The sequence below is a fragment of the Syngnathoides biaculeatus genome, chromosome 9 (assembly GCF_019802595.1).
Source record: "Syngnathoides biaculeatus isolate LvHL_M chromosome 9, ASM1980259v1, whole genome shotgun sequence".
Classification (NCBI taxonomy): domain Eukaryota; kingdom Metazoa; phylum Chordata; class Actinopteri; order Syngnathiformes; family Syngnathidae; genus Syngnathoides; species Syngnathoides biaculeatus.
In genome coordinates, this window is record NC_084648.1 from 26,482,633 (window position 1) to 26,505,234 (window position 22,602).

Sequence of the window (22,602 nt, forward strand, 5' to 3'; positions counted from 1 at the left end):
GTTTCTGAGGGTTTAATGTGTTTTTATTTTTAACTATACAGAAAATTATGTTGTTAAACATCATTTGGAAGTCAACATGGTGGAGCGACTTGTTAGAGCTTCTGCCTTACAGTTAATTTAATGCCTTGAGAATGAAATAACCTGGATGAATGAGAACATACACAGGCATCTTCAAACTAACACGTTTCAAACACACTTGGGATTTTATGCGTGAATAATTCTTTTGTAATGCATAAAGGAGGAAAGCCGTTAAAACCACGATACTCACAGGCCATTGTCTGTCCACCAGAGTTGTTGGGTGGGAACTCCCTAATTGATATTCCATTCAGTCGTAAAGTGCTGGTGGAGTTACCTTACGGTCAAGGAGGACAATCACACCTTATATGCTCAATAGTCGGAACTCCATCTTGATAAATTCTGAAATATTTACATAAATAAAAACATGTCCGCCTCAGACCAGCTCTGATGCATGACTGAATTCCCCACATAGTTTCTAGGCAGGACAACTCCCAGTACTATATGGTTGGCTCCTGTGTCCTGGGAAGGAAAGGCTCAGCATACCTAAGTAGATGACTGTCTCCTGGAGCCAGTAATATTTGAGCTGGGTGTGTCCCGCTGAAAAATTTTGTGGGAATCTTACTAATGTCTCTCTGATAGCAAGTCGCCGTGTTTTCATGTGCCTAAACCAGGGGTCAGGAACCTATGGCTCGCGATCAATACATGGCTCTTTTGGTGGTTGCGTATGGCTCGCAGAGCCCTCATAACGACATACTGTATACAGCAGGGGTGCTCAATGTGTCCATCACGATCGACCAGTTGATCACGAGGCAGTTTTGGTCGATTGTGTGACGGCGTGCCAAAAAAAAAAAAAAAAATGTCACCCTGGCATCTTTTTTTTTTTAACATTTTGATAGCATGCGTAACTTTCTCTAACAACGGCCTACTGCACGGCCACACACTCTTCGTAGTTTACCTTGCACCGCCCCCCTCTGCTCTTAAAGGGGTACACTCATAATTATAAATGTTACAGTCCGTACACAGCATATCAATGTGGTTTATAATGACAGCGTGCTTATGCGCCGCTCACCACCGGAATTTTTTTTACATAAAGACATGGCTCTGTCAGCAGGCACTGTTGGCAAGCGGACATAAGTGGGGAGGAATGAAAAAAAATTAAACCTGCAGACCAGTTGATTTTGAAAACTTGGAAAGGACTTCCCATCACATAGAGTGAAGAAAATAAGTATTTGAACACCCTGCTATATTGCAAGTTCTCCCACTTTGAAATCATGGAGGGGTCTGAAATTTTCATCGTAGGTGCATGTCCACTGTGAGAGAGATAATCTAAAAAGAAAAATCCCGAAATCACAACGTAGGATTTTTTTAACGATTTGTTTGTGTGATACAGCTGCAAATATGTATTTGAACACCTCAGAAAACCGATGTTAATATTCAGTACAGTATCCTTTGTTTGCAATTACAGAGGTCAAACGTTTCCTGTAGTTGTTCACCAGATATGCGCACACTGCAGCAGGGATTTTGGCCCACTCTTCCACACAGATCTCTAGATCTGACAGTTTTCTGGGCTGTCGCTGAGAAACTCGGACTTTCAGCTCCCTCCAAAAATTTTCTATCGGGTTTAGGTCTGGAGACTGGCTAGGCCACGCCAGAACCTTCATATGCTTCTTACAGAGCCACTCCTTGGTTTTCCTGGATGTGTGCTTCAGGTCATTGTCATGTTGAAAGACCCAGCCATGACCCATCTTCAATGCTCTGACTGAGGGAAAGATGTTGTTCCCCAAAATCTCACAATGCATGGCTGCAGTCATCCTCTCCTTAATACAGTGCAGTTTTCCTGTCCCACGTGCAGAAAAACACCCCAAAGCATTATGCTACCACCCCCATGCTTCACAGTAGGGATGGTGTTCTTGGGATGGAACTCATCATTCGTCTTCCTCCAAACACAGTGGAATTATGACCAAAAAGTTTCATTTGGCTCCAACATTGGACCTATTTTCACCAAGCTGCTTGGCAATTTCTCCGTAGCCCTCTCCAGCCGTGTGGAGTTGTACAATACTGTCTCTGGTGTCTTTGGACAACTCTTTGGTCTTGGCTATGTTACAAACTTGAGTCTTACTGATTGTATGGGGTGGACAGGTGTCTTTATGCAGCTAACGACCTCACACAGGTGCATCTGATTCAGGATAATACATGAAGTGGAGGTGGACTTTTAAAGGCGGCCTAACAGGTCTTTGAGGGTCAGAATTCTTGCTGATAGACAGGTGTTCAAACACTTATTTGCAGCTTTATCACTCAAATAAATCGTTAATAAATCATACATTGTGATTTCTGGATTTTTCTTTTTAGATTATCTCTCTCACAGTGGACATGCACCTATGATGAAAATTTCAGACCCCTTCATATTTCTAAGTGGGAGAACTTGCAATATAGCAGGGTGTTCAAATACTTGTTTTCTTTACTCTACCACACACTGCGGCATGTGAATATTGCTGTACTGACAATATTATGTTCTACATATGTATGAAAAGTCTTTCTCACATTAAAAAAACATTAAGACCAGCCTATGTTCACGAATAACGGATGGAAGTCTCAATGGCTGCATGAAGTTTAATTTAATGACGTATGAAACAGACGACAAAACCAACAACAAAGGAGTCGCATTAATGGTAAAAAGTACCTTTTTCATAATTAGTTAGCAACAGTATAATGTTATTTAAATAAATTTAGGGACTTATTGTACTCTGTGTTGGTCTTACATAAAATGCACTAAAACACTTGTATTTACGACCGAAGACCTCCCCCGTTGGCACTACCCGTAGCAAGCATGTGACTCGTTAATGATTTGCTGCTGTTGAGATTACATGTGTGTAAGCCGTCGTACCATATCAACATCATCAAGGTGCACCACTGCCATAACTTTGAATACAAAATGTCGGAGTGAAAAAAAACATTATTATTAATATCATTTACATGAATTGATTCAATACATGCATAAATCAAGAATTAGATGTGAAAAATAATCATATATAAAAGTCATATATGCTGTTGGCTTCATAGACTAAAGTAGTATTTATAAAATAGGTAGAAATTGACAGTGCTACACATCAATAAATTATGAGAAATCATAATGAACCTAATATGTATACTGTATGAAAGTTCTATTGGCATGCATTAGAACAATGTTGTTCTTTCCTCATCTGACCCACAGGCCTTGGAAGAAGAGTTTGCCAGGAAGTTGCAGGAACAGGAAATGTTTTTTAAGATGAGCGGAGAGTCTGAGTGCCTTAACCCCTCCGCACAGACTCGCATTTCTAAATTCTACCCAATCCCCAGCGTCCAGTCCACTGGTTTCTAGGCCAACCCTCCCATGTCCAGACAGCAGATAGACTCATGTTTCAGAGGCAGTTCCTTCCTCTCCACCAGCAGAGGATGTAAGAGGCTTTTCCCTCTCTGGACATTTCTGTTTACTGTAGCTGTTTTCACATCACCTCCGAGTCGCTAAAGTGAAGTAACTTATTGGCTGACCTTTTGATTGAATTATTTTCACAAACAGTCCAGTACCTGTACAATTGGAGGTTGTAGGCATTATTATGCTTTGCTGCGTTATTTTTTATGGGTTAGACATTTGCACCCACCCATAAAATTTGATAACCACTCAAATATACCTTGTAATGTTGATTAGTAAAATTTCTCTTGAAGCAATAATGATGCAATGAATCCGATTACACACTGTATCTCTGCTAGTATCTTAGGTAGGATTCATCTGAAGCTTTGATATCTTGTTGTACAAAAAGTCCTTCAGGTTTTATTCCCTCGGAATGCCTTTCTGTCTCAAGTTGTGAGACTCAAGCAGGACAAAACAGGGTTTCTTTTTCTTTTTTCATTTTTGTTTTATTTTCAGTGATGCAAAAGAGTGCAGGTTTAAATGTGGTTATTAGTGAGCTACATACACAGAATTACAGATTAAAAAAGAAAAGAAAACACTTTCACTGCGGATGTGACATGTAGTGTCCAATAAATGAAAGCACCACTGCATTTTAGCAAGAAACCTGCATTTATTCACCAGTACGACAGTCAGCATTCTCTCATTATTCAGTGAGGGATGAACATTATTCAGGGACAAAGACAGGATACATTGTTATATTATGACGTGTATGTGTCCAACTACAAGAGTTTTCAACTATGAGCTGTTTTTTTGTTTTTTCTTAATCAGCCTACACATAAAACATTACGTCAATTGTCACAAGTTGTTAACGAATATCTGTAATGTTTTGGAAAAGGCAAGAATTAGCTACAATGCTTGCTTGAACTTTGGAATTTTGAGATTTAAAAAAATATATATTTTTCAAATCCTGAATGCACAAATTGTATCTGGATTAAAAAAACAAAACAAAAAAAAACAAAGCTGATCTCTTTGCATGTTTGCTTATTTGATAAATATCCAATTCTATTCATATCAAATGAAGTTCATACAAAATGTGGGCCTGACTGGTTTAGGCTTTCTTGATTTATTTTCTCATTTCTTGGTATCTTTCTACAAAGTCGTATCAAAGGTTTTTATAAGCAAAGCACAAAAACAACGTGGAGTGGTGTGCACCTTTTACAAAATGACGATAACTCCCCGTAGTATTTCTTGTGCATAAAACCTGCCACCTGCTTGCTTCTAATTTTGCTGTTGCTGTGTTTTCTAAACCAACTTAAAAAAGGAATTGTGAAATCAAGTATTGAGTAGGTGAAATGATTTTGTTGTGAATTTCAATTCAATAATTCATATCAACTTCAGCCATTTTTTTAATGTATAGATTTCAGGTAGCCTATGTCACGTAGATTTTCGTTATTTCTGTCAATAAAGTCTGATTTTCTATAGCTGTGCTTCGTCTTGCTTTTGAGTTTGTTCTTTGAAAATGAACAAGAAAATATGTTTTTTTATCATAAGTGAAAGTCAATCCCTTGGAATGAATACATACAAAGCATAAATTTGGTAAATAACTTTCACACTCAATTCAATTCCACATTTTACAAAATATATCCACACTCTGGATGACTCTGGTTACTGCAGTTTGTTTAATTGAATTTAAAGTCTAAATCCACAGAACAAAACTGAAAGTTTGGGGTATAGCTTTAAAATTCCTACTCTATCTGATACCTGACAACAAAGCAGATGCAGTCGTAATGAAATAATATTGCATACATATACCATTGCAAAACACAATATGCATCAGAACATTGTCATCCACAGTCCTGCCTTAGACACCAACATGCCTCTTGGCTCTACTTGAAATTGTTGAGAAGTCACCTGAAAAAGCAAGACTGAAGTTAGTTGATATTTAAGGTTTGTAGTCAACGTAAACTAAGTCCAAACTGTGCGAATAAATGAAGCCAACAGTATGAGAAGAAGCCCATTGCTCATCATAAAATGCATGATTACAGGGCAAATGTGTTGTGTACAATGTATTATATACCGTGTAGTTAAACTAGAATCCGAAAGAAACACACACACATTAAGATTGACAATGAGTCATTAAAGAGGATGTCCCAAATATGCAAACTATAATTTAAAACTTACATTTTGAGATAACATGTACAATATGTAACACTGCAATGCAATATTAGTGAATCAGGTGCACTGATGTCAAATCAATCTGTGCCATAATAATACGGAGAATTGAAAAGTTAGGCGATGTCACAAAGCATCGTCAATGAATTTGACTACTGACCCTTTTCTCCTTTGGGCCCTTGTTGGCCTGGAGGACCACGGTCACCTGTCGGCATACAAACAATGTGGGCATTTGAGCTGTGTTGAACAACTGCTAAAGTCATTATCAAATGGGCCAATGGCAGAAAAAGTTACTGTTTTAGTTATTTTAAGACCCCTAAAGAGTCTCCACTTTTTGACACCCAATATTTCAGAACTAGAATCCTTTGGAAGGTTTCATACAATTGGAACACTTCCAAGAAGAAGGTTCCTGGTAGTTTTTGGGGTATTAAAGAAAATCCTGCTAGAGGGCCAGTACTTTCTGATTGGATGACTTCTTCTTCTTTTCCTTTCGGCTTGTCCCGTTAGGGGTCGCCACAGCGTGTCATCTTTTGCCATTTTAGCCTATCTTCTGCATCTTCCTCTCGAACCCCAACTGCCCTCATTTCTTCCCTCACCACATCCATAAACCTTCTCTTTGGTCTTCCTCTCGCTCTTTTGCCTGGCAGCTCCATCCTCAGCACCCTTCCACCAATATACTCACTCTCTCGCCTCTGAACATGTCCAAACCATCAAAGTCTGGTCTCTCTAACCTAGTCTCCAAAACATCCAACTTTGGCTGTCCCTCTTATGAGCTCATTTCTAATCCTATCCAACCTGCTCACTCCGAGCGAGAACCTCAACATCTTCATTTCTGCTACCTCAAGTTCTGCTTCTTGTTGTTTCTTCAATGCCACCGTCTCTACTCCGTACATCATGGCTGGCCTCACCACTGTTTTGTAAACTTTGCCCTTCATCCTAGCAGAGACTCTTCTGTCACATAACACACCAGACACCTTTCGCCAGCTGTTCCAACCTGCTTGGACCGGTTTCTTCACTTCCTTACCACACTCACCATTGTTCTGGATTGTTGACCCTAAATATTTGAAGTCCTCCACCCTCGCTATCTCTTCTCCCTGTAGCCTCACTCTTCCCCCTCCTCCTTTGTCATTCACGCACATAAATTCTGTTTTACTTCGACTAATCTTCATTCCTCTCCTTTTCAGTGCATGTCTCCATCTTTGTAATTGTTGCTCTGCATGCTCCCTGCTTTCACTGCATATCACAATATCATCTGCAAACATCGTGGTCCAAGGAGATTCCAGTCTAACCTCATCTGTCAGCCTATCCATTACCACTGCAAACAGGAAGGGGCTCAGAGCTGATCCCTGATGCAGTCCCACCTCCACCTTAAATTCCTCTGTCACACCTAAGGCACACCTCACCATTGTTCTGCTGCCATCATACATGTCCTGTACTATTTTAACATACTTCGCTGCCACACCAAACTTACGCATGCAGTACCACAGTTCCTCTCTTGGTACTCTGTCATAGGCTTTCTCTCGATCCACAAAGACACAATGTAGCTCCTTCTGACCTTCTCTGTACTTTTCTACTAGCATCTTCAAGGCAAATAATAAATCTGTGGTACTCTTTCTAGGCATGAACCCATACTGTTGCTCGCAGATACTTACTTCTGTCTTGAGTCTAGCCTCCACTACTCTTTCCCATAACTTCATTGTGTGGCTCATCAACTTTATTCCTCTATAATTCCCACAGCTCTGAACATCCCCTTTGTTCTTAAAAATGGGAACAAGAACACTTTTCCTCCATTTTTCAGGCATCTTTTCGCCCGCTAGTATTCTATTGAATAAGTTGGTCAAAAACTCCACAGCCATCTCTCCAAATTGCTTCCATACCTCTACCGGTATGTCATGAGGACCAACTGCCTTTCCATTTTTCATCCTTTGTAGTGCCTTTCTGACTTCCCCCTTACTAATCATTCCCACTTCCTGGTCCTTCACACTTGCCTCTTCAACTCTTCCTTCTCTCTCATTTTCTTCATTCATCAACTTCTCAAATTATTCTTTCCATCTATTTAGCACACTACTGGCACCAGTCAACATATTTCCATCTCTATCCTTAATCACCCTTACCTGCTGCACATCCTTCCCATCTCTATCCCTCTGTCTGGCCAACCTGTAGAGATCCTTTTCTCCTTCTTTCGTGTCCAACCTGGTGTACATGTCTTCAGATGCCTCTTGTTTAGCCTTTGCCACCTCTACCTTTGCCCTACGTCGCATCTCGATGTACTCCTTTCGCCTCTCCTCAGTCATCTCAGTGTCCCACTTCTTCTTCGCTCATCTCTTTCTTTGAATGACTCCCTGTATTTTGGGGTTCCACCACCAAGTCTCCTTCTCCCCTTTCCTCCCAAAAGACACACCAAGTACTCTCCTGCCTGTCTCTCAGATTACCTTGGCTATCGTAGTCCAGTCTTCCGGGAGCTTCTGGTGTCCATCGAGAGCCTGACTCACCTCTTTCCAAAAGGCCGGTTCTCTGCTCTACATTTGTCTTCTTAATCTTCCTACCCACCACCAGAGTCATCCTACACACCACCATCCTATGCTGTTGAGCTACACTTTCCCCTACCATTACTTTACAGTCAGTAATCTCCTTCAGATTACATCATCTGCACAAAATATAATCGACCTGCGTGCTTCTACCTCCGCTCTTCACTATATGTTCCTCCCTCTTCTGGAAATAAGTGTTCACTACAGCCATCTCCATCCTTTTTGCAAAGTCTACCACCATCTGTCAAAGTTCCTTTCCTGGATGCCATACTTACCCATCACTTCTTCATCGCCCCTCTTTCCTTTACCAATATGTCCATTACGATCTGCACCAATTACAACTCTCTCGCTGTCTGGGATGCTCAGAACTACTTCATCTAGTTCCTAAACTTCTAGCCTTACTACCTTTCCACCTGCTCTCTTGGATGCACAGAATATCAACCTTTCTCCTAATCATCATGTCAACCAACTCCTGAGCTTTTCCTGTCATAGTCCCAACATTCAAAGTCCCTACACTCAGTTGTAGGCTCTGTGCATTCCTCTTTTTCTTCTGACGATGGATCTGGTTTCCTCCTATTCTTTGTCTTCGACCCACAGTAGCTGAATTTCCACCGATGCCCTGCAGGTTAACAGTGCCGGGGGTGGGCGTTCTTAACCCGGGCCACGACCGATCCGGTATGGGATTCTTTAGATAAACCCTCATATTTGTTTGGCACAGTTTTTACGCCGGATGCCCTTCCTGACGCAACCCTCTGCATTTATCCGGGCTTGGGACCGGCCTACAGATTGCACTGGTTTGTGCCCCCATAGGGATGCATTTGCTCCCATAGGGCTGCATTCTGATTGGATGACTATTTCCTTCAATGTACCATATTTCACACACCCAATTGTCCTGAGAGTACACATTTGATCTGACAGTGTGATAATGTGCTAGAAGATAAAGGACTAAAATAAACAAAGCTACCACAAATTTAAACGGACAAGGAGGTCCATTCTGTGTTTTCAGTTTTTCCCTGAGGAGGACTGAAGCGGAAACTTGAAGCAGCGGTCTGAAACAAGAAAGTTCATGCCAAGATATCTGCAAGCATTAGAGTTTTAACTCATCTTTTCATGTTTGTTAATCGACTCCTGTATAACTGCAGATGTGAACAATGCACATTCATTTTTGCAAAAGATTTACTTATCGATATATCTGATACGTTTCTGTTGCACTTTTCTTCAATAAGGGGAGATCAATGACTTTGGGTGAGAAGCAGATAAGGACATGTTTAATAATACTATAAAATATCTTAACTAAGAACAAAGTATGATAACATTATTTTGGAATGCAATGTGTACCTCTGTCTCCTTTTGGGCCTGGGAATCCCATTTCCCCTTTTTGTCCTGGTCTCCCTGGTGCTCCGACGATGGCACCGTGTGCTGTAGTAGAAATATTTACTTGTCATCTTAAGTATAAATCAATATGAATTACTTGTTGCATTTTTTTTGTCTTTTCTAGTGCAAGAAGATGTGTGGTGTTAAATTAAAAAAAAGTCTTTTACTTCTGATAAACTCCACTACATCAGTGACGTTTTCTTGGGAACCAAACAATCGGCTGTAGCCTGGGGCTCCTGGTGGTCCAGGTAGTCCTGGTGGCCCTTGAACTGCGTATTCATAGTTCTTCCATCTTCTGTCACTAATCAGACCACGTGCTACAACAACAGGACATTGTCATGAAAAATGTCAAAACCTTTGTCTGCACATAATTTGCCATTGACTGGCACGTGATTGCTTACATTGGAGGTATTCCACAAGATGAGTGTAATTTACACTGGAACCAAATCCTCGACTGTGGCCTGGGACACCTGGAGGACCAGGTGGGCCTTGAGGTCCTTGGAAAATGTGATTGGTGTAGTCCCTGATAATGTCACGTAACACACCTTGGGCTACAAATGAGATAAATGGCACAGAGCGATTTGCTTCAAATTATAACAATTCCTTTTACTACATCTGCCCACTGCATGGTGAGAGGTTACGTTTTCTTCCTTGTTGTTAGTGGGTTACTTGAGCAGAATTGTGAAACACTGCAACGTGATTTTCACTATCAAAACTATACATTTTGAGGTGTACGATATTGTAGCAGACTTGAATGACACATTCATTGGTCAAAATCCACTTACATCTTATGTATTCCAACAGATCTGTTGCATTTCCATGAGTACCCAACCAATGGGTGGATCCTGGAGGTCCTGGCGGTCCAGGTGGTCCTCTAGGTCCTTGCCCAGCACGGCCATATTGATCCCTCCCAGAGTCAAACAACAGACCTTGCGCTGAGGATTATATGACCAGATGGTTTAACACAGCAGCCCTTTGTATAATGTTTCAGTTTCCACCCTTTTCTACACTTGGCACGCCAAGAAATGGCAATGCAGTACAGTACAATAAAGAGCAAAATATAATAATATAAGCCTCAGAATTCACACAAAAACAAAATAATTTGGTGCACACAAGGAAAAGAAGCACACGTTTGATTCTCACAGCATATTTGATTCAGGTACGATCACACAGTGGCTTGCAACAGATTCATTGGTCTAGCTGAGTCAGCCTCTCATTTCTTGTATTTGTGTAGTCTCAGTCATCTCAGATGATTACGTAGTGATTTAATGTCATAAATATATCAGTGCCTTTATGCAAAATACCCCCTGGTTAATAGCCCATGACAAATTTGGCTAATTTTCTCCTTTTACTCAAAGAGAAAAGAACTTAACATGCAACATGTTTAACAATTTGTCTGAAATAAAGTGAAAAAGCTCTTAACGTGAAGTTGAACATTATACCAGTGAAATGAAGGCCCACTTTGTTACATTGCTTTTGTAAAACTTTATATAAATTTTGATGAAAATCCCAAATTAGTTCTTGGAATTATGCCTGTAAATTTGAGGGGAAATGAAGCATGCATACTCACATTTGATGTATTCCACCACATCCACAACATTATCTTGAGAACCGAACCATTGGCTGTATCCAGGGGCTCCCGGAGGACCAGGGGGTCCTGGAGGGCCTTGACCAGCACCACCAAACTCCCTCACAACATCCCGGAGCAGGCCTTGGGCTGCATGTTATTGACAACAAAATGAGTACAAATAATTCCATTGTATTGTAATAGATGTTTTTCTTGTTTGTCACCTACATTTGATGTAATCGGTTACTCTGACAGCCATATTCGAGAAGTCTCCAGTATCCACATTCCAGCTCATACCACCAGATACAGCTGAATCGCCCTTTTCTCCTGGGGGTCCAGGAGGCCCGGGTGGACCAGGAATGCCGAACATTCCTCCTCTTGTCCTGTCACCTGACGATAATTTCCCTATTGTTATATATTCATTCACAGAACCGGTTAAGAATGGGTAGTATTTCAAATGGATAAAGAGGTGCTTCATAAAGAACTGCCAGTAAGTTAATATACAAGGGCCAGGCAAGAACTCATGAGCCCAATTTAATTTAACTTAGAAATAATTGATTTTTTTTCTCCAGACATTTTCATGGTTTGTAGTTTTAATAGGGGCGGCACGGTGGCTCAGCTAGTAAATCATTGGCCTCAAAGTTCTGTGGTCCCGGGTTCAATCCTGGACCTGCCTGTGTGGAGTTTGCATGTTCTCCCCGTGAATGCGTGGGTTTCCTCCGGGCAGTCCGGTTTCCTCCCACATCCCAAAAACATGCAACATTAATTGGACACTCTAAATTGCTCCGAGGTGGGATTGTGAGTGTGGCTGTTGTCTGTCTCCATGTGTCCTGCGATTGGCTGGCAACAAGTTCAGGGTGTACCCCGCCTCCTGCCCGTTGACAGCTGGGATACGCTCCACCACTCTCTGCGACCCTTGTGAGGATAAGCGACAAAGAAAATGGATCGATGGATGAAGGGATGGATGGATAGTTTTAATAGAGCACTTATTCAAATTTTTATTTACAAATGTTTTTGTTTAAGCTTGTCGTCTTCCTGTCAGTGTCAGCCATTTTGGAAATACTCATTGTTGGATGCCCTTCAGAAGAAGAGAGCTGTGACTGAATTTGTTGCTTTGGAAGCGAAACCGTTAGAACGGTGGAACAATTGGTTAGAGCGTTTGCCTAACAGTTCTGAGGAATGAGATTCAATTCCCTGCCCCGCTTGTATGGAGATTGGATGTCCTCCCCGTGCCTGTGTGGGATGTTTCTTGGCACTCTGGTTTCCTTCCACATCCCAAAAACATGCATTCATTGGAGTCTCTAAATTACCCCTAGGTGTGATTGTGATTGCGATTGTTGTCAGTCTCCATGGGCCTTGCGATTGGCTGGCAAACAGTTCAGGGTGTACCCTGCCTCCTGCCTGTTGACAGCTGGGATACACTCCAGCACTCCCACGACCCTTGTGAGGATAAGCAACTGAGAAAATGGATAGATGGATGGAAGGAAAATCACCAATGAACAGTTTCACAAGGTTGCAAAATGTGTATGGTGAAGCTGCAATAGTCTGCAGCACAGTCAAATAGTAGGTGCCCGTTATCAAATATGACAAACAAGAGCCTGCTTTGAGTGACCTCCTTGACAAGCAAAGGAGCGGCAGATCATCTTCCCTGAAACTACAACCCATAAAAATTATGAGTAGGTTAATTTCAATTTGGGTCATTGGTTTTTGACTGCCCTTTGTATTTGATATCAGAAATGTCTTGTACTCACTGCTGACATATTCTCGTCTATCTGCTCTAATCGTCTCACTATTGGCAAGACCAGTGTAGGAAAGATCAGAGATTGGACCAGGTGGACCCACGGGTCCGGGGGGACCGGGGGGACCTGGAGGACCTCGACCAGCAATACCTTTTGGAAGGATATGTTGGTTAGTATTTGATATAGTGTTATATTGAAGAGAGTGGTGCTAATTATGGACTCACTTTGCAAGTATTCACGGACATCTGAGCTCAAGTAGTTTCCAGTTCCTGGTGCTCCTGGTGGTCCAGGTGGACCCGGCACACCTGGTGGCCCCTGGGGCCCAACAGCAGTATGATACTCACCTGGTTTGACATTTTAAAAAAAATCCAGGATAAAAAGACTACTCCATCAAATAAACACTTTAAATAAATGCTTTCTCTTACTTGTAAACCCATTTCCATGTCCAGATACACCCAACATGCCTCTGTCTGTCAAAAAATGACCTACAGTTAGCCATACTGATGTTATAACACCCGAACTCCTAAATACTGTACTGTATTTGATCCATCATTCAGGAAAAAAAAAGACCTAAGAGGCCTCCATTAGTTAGGTTGTTTGTTAGAATCATGTACCTTTCATCAAACTGAGGACACGTTCAGCCACCTCTTGGATACCAAATCTATAGCTTCCGTGACCTGGCGCTCCAGGGGGCCCTGGTGGACCAGCAGGACCAGTCACATATCTTCTCACATCCTCTCCTGTCAACAAACAATTACAGTTCACACTCATATAATGCTGTCAAACATGATGTGGTATATTGGTGTTATTTAATAGTGCGTTTGTTATAGTCACGGAGTTTTGATACATTTTGAAAAAAGTTTAACAAGACCTACGCAGTAAAAGGGTGATGAGGTCATCAACAGAAATGGAGCCACCTTGACCAGTGAGGCTAATCGAGCCAGAAATCCCACCATATCCTCTCCCCTGACCTGTATCATTGGACATACCGGTACTTTAATTTGAACAGCTTTACCACTTGATCACATTGTCAGTACTGTATTGAATTCTGTCAATTGAGTAAAATTGATTTTCAATGAATAGCTTCTTCAACCAAAAATGAGTGCATTAGTGCAGACAACAGCAGTGTTGTTGATAACATTGTCAACTGGTTCGTGATCTTTAATAGAACATTACATTTTTTTTTAATATACGTATATATTTTTCACAAGAAGTAAGAAGACAATACTGTAATTGTCCTAACCCTTACTCTGCATATAGGCGATGACTCGATTTGCTACATCATCCACTATCTCAGCACCTGAGGACGCTGGAACACCAGGAGGCCCTGGAGGCCCTGGAGGTCCCACCAGAGATTGCTTAAAGTTTCCACCTGTATGTCATAACAACTCAATTTGATTAGTGATTAGCCACAGTGTAGTGATAGGTTGAGAATGGAAATAAATACACAACATCTCACTCTGAATGTACTCTGCAATATACTGGCCCATGGCACTTGAACCTGCGGCCCTCCAATCTCTTCCAGGTGCACCAGGTGGTCCAGGAGGCCCTGGCAGTCCTCGTCTTGATGCACCCCCTTGTACAAACACAAAAATTTTTGAGAAAATGAACAAAAATGTTGCTGGTTTACTTTAGCTCCACACCATTTGCCATCATCAACTTAAAAATGTGTTGGGCTTACCAAGAGCCCCAAGCTTATAGTCACCACTTCACAACACAAGTGTGTTATTTAGAGGTTCAAAAGTTAATTCATTCATCAAAGAGTTATGAAGGAGTTACTTCACATCAATCAAAAAAGTATTTTGATAACTGAGAAATCATTTAGAGGACGTGTCTTACTAATGTTTTTTTTCCACTACTATATGATATTTCTGCGCACTAGTAGAATGAGTAAGAAGTATTAGTAGAACAACTGCATGTTACTAGTGATGCAAAACTGTGTACTAGTTGACATCTACATGCTACTAGTACCACTTGTGAAGCACTTGTGGCTCAATAGGAGAATTTTATGTCACTATTAGAACCAGTAGCACACATTTGTCCACTGGTGCACAATTTTGCCTCACTAGTAACTTGTAGTTATTCTACTATGTCCCCCAGTCATTATACAACTGCACAGAAATGTCATACAGAAGTGGGAAAAAAACCATCACTCGTAAGACAAAGTTGTTCAACCAGTGCAACGTAATTGTTCTACTAGTGGGCTGAATTGTTTTATAGGAACAACAAAGAACATACTAATACATGAACTAGTCAGGGCATTAGAATAATATAAAAGAAATGTTTCAACAGCTTGCAATTTTAGTGAAATCCAACAGTTTAATCCAACTGTAAATTGCCTTCTTGATTTTCAACATACGTGTGACACAATTTAAGGCATGGTCTCTGAAGGGATCAATATTTATACTTTTCAGACAGGAATCTTACCCAGGGAGACTCCAGAGAATCCTGAATCACCTGTTAGAGATGCACAAATAAATGTTTTAGGTTTGTTCCTATCCTGGTCCTGCTTTTAATCTTTAGTACAATATAGACAATACAATACATAGTGATGCCTTGAGAAATTAGTTTAATTTGTTCTAGGGTTAGGGTTAGGCCTAACCCTACACGATCATATCTGAAATAATTTGTATCTCAAATCATCTTGTCAAGCTTTTGGGTTTTTCGTAGTGTTGTTGGAGGCCAAAGGTGGGTGGTCCCAGGTGCAGGGAAGCAGGGAGACAAGGCACAAATATCAAAACGAAGTTATTTATTTTCAAAAATCAGAAGAGCCAAACAAGGCCAGTGGAAAAACAAAATACTAAATTAACAACAGTCTAAAAAAAACAAGGGTCACTTTAACAAAGAAACACTTGGGGTAAACTTACAAGATTATACAATATGACAAATAAGCATATGTGACAATTACCCAAAGAAAGCCAGCGAACAAACAAGGACTGAACAAAAGCAAGGAACTGAATACAAACTGACGAAACAATGACCACCACAGACAAAACATGACTGGGGAGGGCTGATTGATTGACAAGTTAGGGGGCTGACGAGAACGAGTGTACAATAACCAAATGACCACACAAGACATGAATGACATGGGAAACACGGGAAAACATGAAACAAAACTAAAGATAATCTAAACTAAGACACACTCCATGGCACATCTTTCCACCACTGCCATTGATTTGGAAAAAACAAACTATTGTTTTTTTTTAAATGAGGAAAAATCTCTTTCTATAATGTCATACTTTAGAAAAATATACAGTAATGACAATTAATGCATGTTTTTGGGATGTGGAAGGAAATTGGGGAGAACGCTGGTGCAGCTGTAGTGTTCGCCTCACAGTTCTGAGGACCTGGGTACAAATTCTGGCCCCAACTGTGTGGAGTTTGCATGTTCTCTCCGTGCCTGGATGGGTTTTCTCCAGGTGTTGCGGTTTCCTCCCAAATCCGAAAAACATGCATTCATTGGAGACTCTAAATTGCCCCTTGGTGTGATTGTGAGTGTGACTGTTGTCTGTTTTCATGTGACCTGCAATTGGCTGGCTGGTTCAGGGTGTACCCCGCCTCCTGCCTGATGACAGCTGGGATAGCCTCCACCACTGCCGTGCTCCTTGTGAGGATAAGCAGCTCAGAAAATGGATGGATGGATCAACCCCAAAAGGTTTTGATCATTGTTTTTTATCATAAAGAAAAGAGGATTGTTCTCAGAAAATACTTAGACTCACGATCTTTAAAAAACAAGAACCAAGTCCGAAACCTTGGCGTTCTTAGAGATTCTGACCTGGCGTTCAACAGTCATGACAAAGCAATTAAAAAATGCCTTTTACCATCTGAAAAACACATCTAAAATGAAGGCTTGCATGTGTCCATTTGGCCAGGAGAAGCATTTGCATTTATCTCAAGTACACTTGACTATCGTAATGGTCTTCTGACTGGACTCCCCAAAAATAGCATTAAACAGCTGCAACTCATTCAAACTGCTGAAAGCAAACATGATCGGTGAGTATGGTTCCACTTGTGTCATGCAATGTGGCTGCATGCAACCATTCAGTGAGCTTCATTTGTCTTTGGGATGCCAGAAATGCTCAAAGAATCCTTCATTTTACAGTCTGTACAGCCCATAATGCATCACAACACTACCATTTCTTAACTAACGCAAATAAGCATGAAAACCTTGAAAGCTCGTGGTCAGCTACTGACTTCCGGTTGCTTTCTGCCTACCAATACACCACGTGACCATTTGGTGATGACACGACAAATGCTCCCATAGACCTCACAGCTCATCTCAGCTCCTCCTAAAGAAAATGACTGATTACCACTGTGAGTACTAACAATCCAAATGTGTTGCTGCACTATTTGTGTCCAAATATAAGTTGCTCAAAGGGCTTTGTATGCTTTCTTGTTGGGTTAGCATTAGTTAGCCTACTAAAGGCTCAGCTATATGTTTGTTTTATGTTTCATTTGACAGTCAACTTTAATCGCAAGTGGGATGAAAGAGCTTGAGTTTCTTTTTTTGAATAATTGTACACTATCTGTGCTGCAATTTTGAGTTGCAATGAGTTCAAGGCTGCCATGAGTGCTTGGATAGGAAGTTCGAGCTTGTAAGTCAAAGCAAAAATCAGCAGAGACGGGGCATATATTGACAAAATCGCAAGTTGGATCACTCGTATCTCAAGGCACCACTGTACGTGACTGTTCATAGCTACCTGGTTCTCCTGGAATTCCTGGCAAACCTGGCTGACCTTGTTCTCCTGTAACAAATCAAATTGACTTGAAAATTGTGCTATTTGAACATGGATTAAGAATAAGGTTGTCATATCGGTAGAGTAGGCATGTTCATCTTCATACCTTGGTAACCTCGTAGTCCTCGCTCACCTAATAATGATGTTAAGAAACGGTTAAAACTCAATCAAAGCATCCTATTCTATTACAACACCCATTCCTTAATTCCACCTTAAAATGTCACCACTGAGATGGTTTAATGACCCATCTTTGGAACATCTCAGAAGATGCCAACATTTCTCTTGCTCCATGCAGTGCAGTAGCATTTGGTGTCAAAATTTAAAAAGGGTAACCAAAATAATTTTACTGGATTTCCCAACAGAGTACTATAACATAATCGGGAATAGTAATGGCAGAGTGTAGTTAGAAACCAATGCTGTACATGAATTGCTTGCCAGAGACTTTTTATTTCCTTGTGACAGCAGAAATGAAATGGGAGGAACCCAAAAAAGATGATGTGAACATATTAGGTAGATAAAATTAAAACCCAGAACTATGAACTGAATTCCAAGACTTATAAGCAATATGCCTTAATTGTCAAATGTACCTTGTGGGCCCTGGGGACCAGTCGGTCCTGGTGGTCCCGGTGGTCCACTAAAGAAGGTTTCTGAGATGAAGACAAAGGAGGTGGGGGGCAAATTAAACTACCATATTAGAATGGAACAAGTATAAAGTTTTCATGAGTAAATGGAAAAATACATCCTTCACCAACCTGATGAAGGCACAAAGTTTCCAGGCTCTCCTTTTGGTCCTATGGGTCCAGGTACTCCAATGCCTGAAAACCCCCATTTAACATTAATAACCAATGTGTAATTATATCCATCCATCCATCCATCCATCCATCCATCCATCCATCCATCCATCCATTCATTCGTTTTCTTAGCCGCTTATCCTCACGATAAGCTGGAGCCTATCTCAGCTGTCTCTCTCATTTTCTTCATTCATCAACTGCTCAAAGTCTTCTTTCCATCTATTTAACACACTACTGGCACCAGTTAACAGATTTCTATCTGTATCCTTAATCACCCTTACCTACTGCACATCCTTCCCGTCCCTATCCCTCTGTCTGGCCAATCTGTAGAGATCCTTTTCTCCTTCTTTCGCGTCTAACCTGGTGTACATGTCGTCATATGCCTCTTGTTTAGCCTTCGCCACCTCTACCTTTGTCCATCGTTGCACCTCAATGTATTTCTTTCCCTCTCCTCAGTCATCTCAGTGTCCCAATTCTTCTTTGCTAACCTCTTTCCTTGTATGACTTCCTGTATTTTGGGGTCCCACCACCAAGTCTCCTTCTCTCCTTTCCTGCTGTAAGATACACCAAATACTCTCCTGCCTGTCTCTCTGATCATCTTGGTTATAGTTGTCCACATTCTTCCTCTCTCAGCTTCTATCACATTGTTCTCTGCTCTACCTTTGTCTTCTTAATCTTCCTACCCACAGACCACCTTACAGACCACCATCCTATGCGGTTTAGCCACACTCTCCCCTCCCTAGGGTTGGACATTAGTTGAATTTGAGGGAATCTGTTTCTGATTCTGGTTCCTTATTTTGATTACTGTTGCAAATGATTGTTGATTCTGAATCATTTAGGGGCCTGAATCAAAAAGGTTTGCATGGTTTAAATAAGAATGTTTCCAAATTATCAACATCCGTTTTCTTTGCATCCTGCAGCATAGAATAAAATGAACATTGACTCTAACCAGTATCAATATTAAACCTCTCAACTATAAGGGTATGCGTGGAGAACCAACCCAATTCACCTACTATTACTATTACCTACTATTACTTAATTAATTAATTAATGTTTCAGCTAAATGTAAACTTTTAACAACATCACGCCAAATGGTTTATTTGTCTTCTGGCCTTTTGTTTTGAAGGTTATGCACCGCAATTCAGCATTTTGGCATGCGTTTGTGATAGTCAGGGAACTTCTATCTGAATTTTGTCCCATGTCAATCTGATTTAAAGCTGGTATGGTGACGTTTTAGCCCTTTGTTTTGCCATTGGCGCTGATGTTGGTTCAAAGACTTAAAAAAACACTAAATACTATCAGTGCAATAGTGTAAGCAACCATGTGTTACAAGTGTTACCTTGTTAGGTGTCTCAATGTCAGCATAGATTTATTTTAATTTCACTTGCCTAGTCGACTTCACTGAAGTTCCGCGCAATGTAGGCTGAGGGGTTGCACTGAAGTGACTGGTCATTAATTTGAACAAAGTTAAGGCATTTTTGTTTGCCGCCGTTGTGCGCAAGCACATCATCATGCAGGTTCTTCTTTGCTTCACGGTGCTTCTTTGGTATTTTTCATTACTTCTTCTTTGTGGCTGGAGGACTCCATATCAAAATTGGGAACCAACATTTTTATATTTAAATGGTTCTGGGAGAACCGGAATATAAGTCTTGGTTCCAATTGGTTTTCAAATCTCAATGCCCAACTCTACCCCTACCACTACCTTCCAGTCAGTAACCTCCTTCAGATTACATCATCTGCACAAGATGTATTCCCTCTGCACTCATCTATCACCGCTCTTGTAGGTCACCCTATATTCTTGCTTCACTACATTGCACACTAAAGCCATTTCCATCCTTTTAGCAAGGTCTTTCACTACATGTCCCAACAACTTCCTTTCCTGGATTCCATACTTAACCACCGCTACTTCATGACCAGTTTCCTTCAACAACATGTCCATTACAATCGGCGTCAATCACGACTCCCTCTTTATCCCTGTCTTGGATGCTCAGAATGACTTTGGCTACTTCCTTCAGAATTTCTGAGAATAATGATGAGCTTTATTGTAACAACACATAAGGAATTTATCTCCAGTAGTTGGTGCCGTACGACATGCATGTTGAGTACGACGAACAATAGACAGTCAATTGACAGGGAACTTTTTTTCCTATAAGAACTCACAGTTGTGCAAGCTGTGCAGGGATATAGAGTCTTCTGGCATTTAGAGCGGGTGTGCTCTTTTCTTGAATTAAAATAGTTTCTGGACCATTTGTCAATTTTTGGGATCTCCTTTTATAGCATAGCTGTGCATGAAAAATCATCATGTCAACCAACTTCCAAAATCTTCTTAAGTCTCAACATTCAAAGTCCCCAAATTCAGTTCTAGACTCTATGCTTTCCTCTTCTCTTTTGCTGAAGAACCCACTTTCCACCTCTCCATTATCTTCAATCTACAGTAGTTAAATTTCCACCAGCACCGGTGCCGGGGGCAGATATTTTTAACGCTGGCCACGACCCATCCTATATGCAGTTCTTTCAATGAACACTCATATTTGTTTGGCAAAATTTTAAGGCTGATGCCCTTCTCAATGCAACCCTCTGCTTTTATCTGGGTTTGGGACGGGCCTACAGTATTCTTGTGGAATAGGGTTGCATTGACGACTATTTCAGGATGTACATTAAGAAATCAGGAAGTTCATCACAACTATATATGAAAAAATTCTAGAAGATGAAAGGATGGATGGATGATTTTTTTGTAAAAGGAACAGTTGGTTGAACTCCAAACTGTATCATTTTTTAACTTCTGAGGTACCACTGCAATTTTAAACCTACCAGGGGGACCTTGATGACCTGGAACTCCTGGAGGCCCTGGAGGTCCTGGTGGGCCCATAAATCCAGCCGATGAAGACAGAGCTGTTTGGGAAGAATCATGGCACTTAGATATATACAGTTTGCTGGTGTTGAGCAAAAAAAAAAAAAAAAGGAAAAAAATATAGGTCCAAATTTCGGCAATTGTTTATTTCATCACAACTCGATATTATGAGTTAATACCCACATGGGTTTGTTATTATTATTATTGTTGATCAATCAGAAGTGTTCTCTTCGATGATACAACGCTATAGCTCAACAAAGAGGAAATGTAAAAGTGCAAAGTTTTTGTCGGATGCCAGCAAAATGCAATATTTCAAAATTGATGAAGGCTTTGAGTGGTACTACAAAACAGAGGAAGCAGGTGCAGTACTTACTACCAGTTCGTGTTGCACTGACAGTTTCTGAACTTCTGATGCTGATGCCCTCTTCTCCTCTCTCCCCTTTCTCTCCTCGGTCTCCCTTTTGACCTTAAAAATTATACCATATTTGTGTTGTAAGGGTGATTGCTAATTACACAATCCATCATTTTTCTACTATCAAATAATAACACTTCATAGGTTAAACAGTTAACCAATGTATTGCAATTACCGGTGTTTCCTGTCGGTCCTATCGGACCAGACAAACCAGGAAGTCCAGGAGGACCTGGAGGTCCACTCGGTCCTGGTGGTCCAGGGATGGCCACCCTGTCAGAGCCACCTAGCAACAAATTTAAAAATGAACCATATTTACACTTAATCAATTCCTTTCTTTCTTTCTTTCTTTTGTTGTTTTCCATGTGTTGCAGTGCAATAGGTGTAATAAAATCTTACCTGTAGAAATGACTTGACCAGGTGGACCCATTTCACCTGAATGACAGATTACACATTTCTTTAACAAATGCACATCTTACATTTTTAGAAAAGCATATGTGCAAAATTAGTTCAATTTATGAAGACATTCTACCTTTAAGGCAGGGGTACTCAGACTTTTTTACCACAAGATCTACTTTACAAGCAGCTGTCGTTGTTTGCACATGCGCGGTGAGCTAAAGATCAGAAAAACAGCTGATGTCTTTTTTTTCATGTCATCGCGATTGACCAAAACTGCTAGTCGATCGTGATCGACACATTGAGCACCCCTGCTTTCAGGTATTCATTTTATAATGTTGCATCACTGACACATTTATGTGTTATATATTTTGTCAGAAAGAAAGTGAATGCCTCAGTGAGATTTTAATGACAAAGCATTGGGAGCAACAGCTTCGATCTTTTACCTTTTGCACCAGGCTGTCCTGGAATTCCAGCAATACCTGCAGAAAAAGATCATAATGAGTCATACAAAAAATAACAATGAATATTGGAATTATTAAGAGATATGAACAGATTCACATATGTATAATTTTCCCACCTGGTGGCCCTTGAGTTCCTGGAGAACCTGAAAAATGTAATTGCCAAGGCAAT

General features: G+C 40.8%; 2 protein-coding genes across 5 annotated transcripts in view; one reads left to right on the forward strand and one right to left on the reverse strand.

Moving 5' to 3' along the window:
- slkb (STE20-like kinase b) overlaps positions 1–4,893 on the forward strand; it is a 55,156-nt gene extending 50,263 nt beyond the window's left edge. The window contains exon 18 of one of the 2 annotated variants that reach the window (XM_061829450.1): positions 3,230–4,893. In XM_061829450.1, coding sequence (XP_061685434.1) covers positions 3,230–3,376 — 147 coding nt within the window. In that variant the 3' untranslated portion in view covers positions 3,377–4,893. The remainder of the gene's footprint in view (positions 1–3,229) is intronic. The other variant, XM_061829451.1, reaches the window with a different exon arrangement.
- A 232-nt stretch (positions 4,894–5,125) lies between these two features.
- Positions 5,126–22,602, reverse strand: part of LOC133505908 (collagen alpha-1(XVII) chain-like) — a 43,810-nt gene continuing 26,333 nt past the window's right edge. For 2 of the 3 annotated variants that reach the window (XM_061829449.1, XM_061829447.1), the window contains 26 exons: positions 22,550–22,576; positions 22,416–22,451; positions 21,973–22,008; positions 21,752–21,859; positions 21,538–21,630; positions 21,125–21,205; positions 18,275–18,337; positions 18,110–18,169; positions 17,629–17,655; positions 17,487–17,531; positions 15,214–15,243; positions 14,246–14,362; positions 14,036–14,158; positions 13,662–13,757; positions 13,401–13,526; positions 13,212–13,256; positions 13,011–13,130; positions 12,799–12,936; positions 11,276–11,437; positions 11,051–11,197; positions 10,266–10,415; positions 9,882–10,031; positions 9,648–9,797; positions 9,445–9,525; positions 5,739–5,783; positions 5,126–5,317 (listed from right to left, as the gene is read on the reverse strand). In XM_061829449.1, the coding sequence (XP_061685433.1) occupies positions 5,268–5,317; positions 5,739–5,783; positions 9,445–9,525; positions 9,648–9,797; positions 9,882–10,031; positions 10,266–10,415; positions 11,051–11,197; positions 11,276–11,437; positions 12,799–12,936; positions 13,011–13,130; positions 13,212–13,256; positions 13,401–13,526; positions 13,662–13,757; positions 14,036–14,158; positions 14,246–14,362; positions 15,214–15,243; positions 17,487–17,531; positions 17,629–17,655; positions 18,110–18,169; positions 18,275–18,337; positions 21,125–21,205; positions 21,538–21,630; positions 21,752–21,859; positions 21,973–22,008; positions 22,416–22,451; positions 22,550–22,576 (2,306 nt within the window). In that variant the 3' untranslated portion in view covers positions 5,126–5,267. The remainder of the gene's footprint in view (positions 5,318–5,738; positions 5,784–9,444; positions 9,526–9,647; positions 9,798–9,881; positions 10,032–10,265; positions 10,416–11,050; positions 11,198–11,275; positions 11,438–12,798; positions 12,937–13,010; positions 13,131–13,211; positions 13,257–13,400; positions 13,527–13,661; positions 13,758–14,035; positions 14,159–14,245; positions 14,363–15,213; positions 15,244–17,486; positions 17,532–17,628; positions 17,656–18,109; positions 18,170–18,274; positions 18,338–21,124; positions 21,206–21,537; positions 21,631–21,751; positions 21,860–21,972; positions 22,009–22,415; positions 22,452–22,549; positions 22,577–22,602) is intronic. The other variant, XM_061829448.1, reaches the window with a different exon arrangement.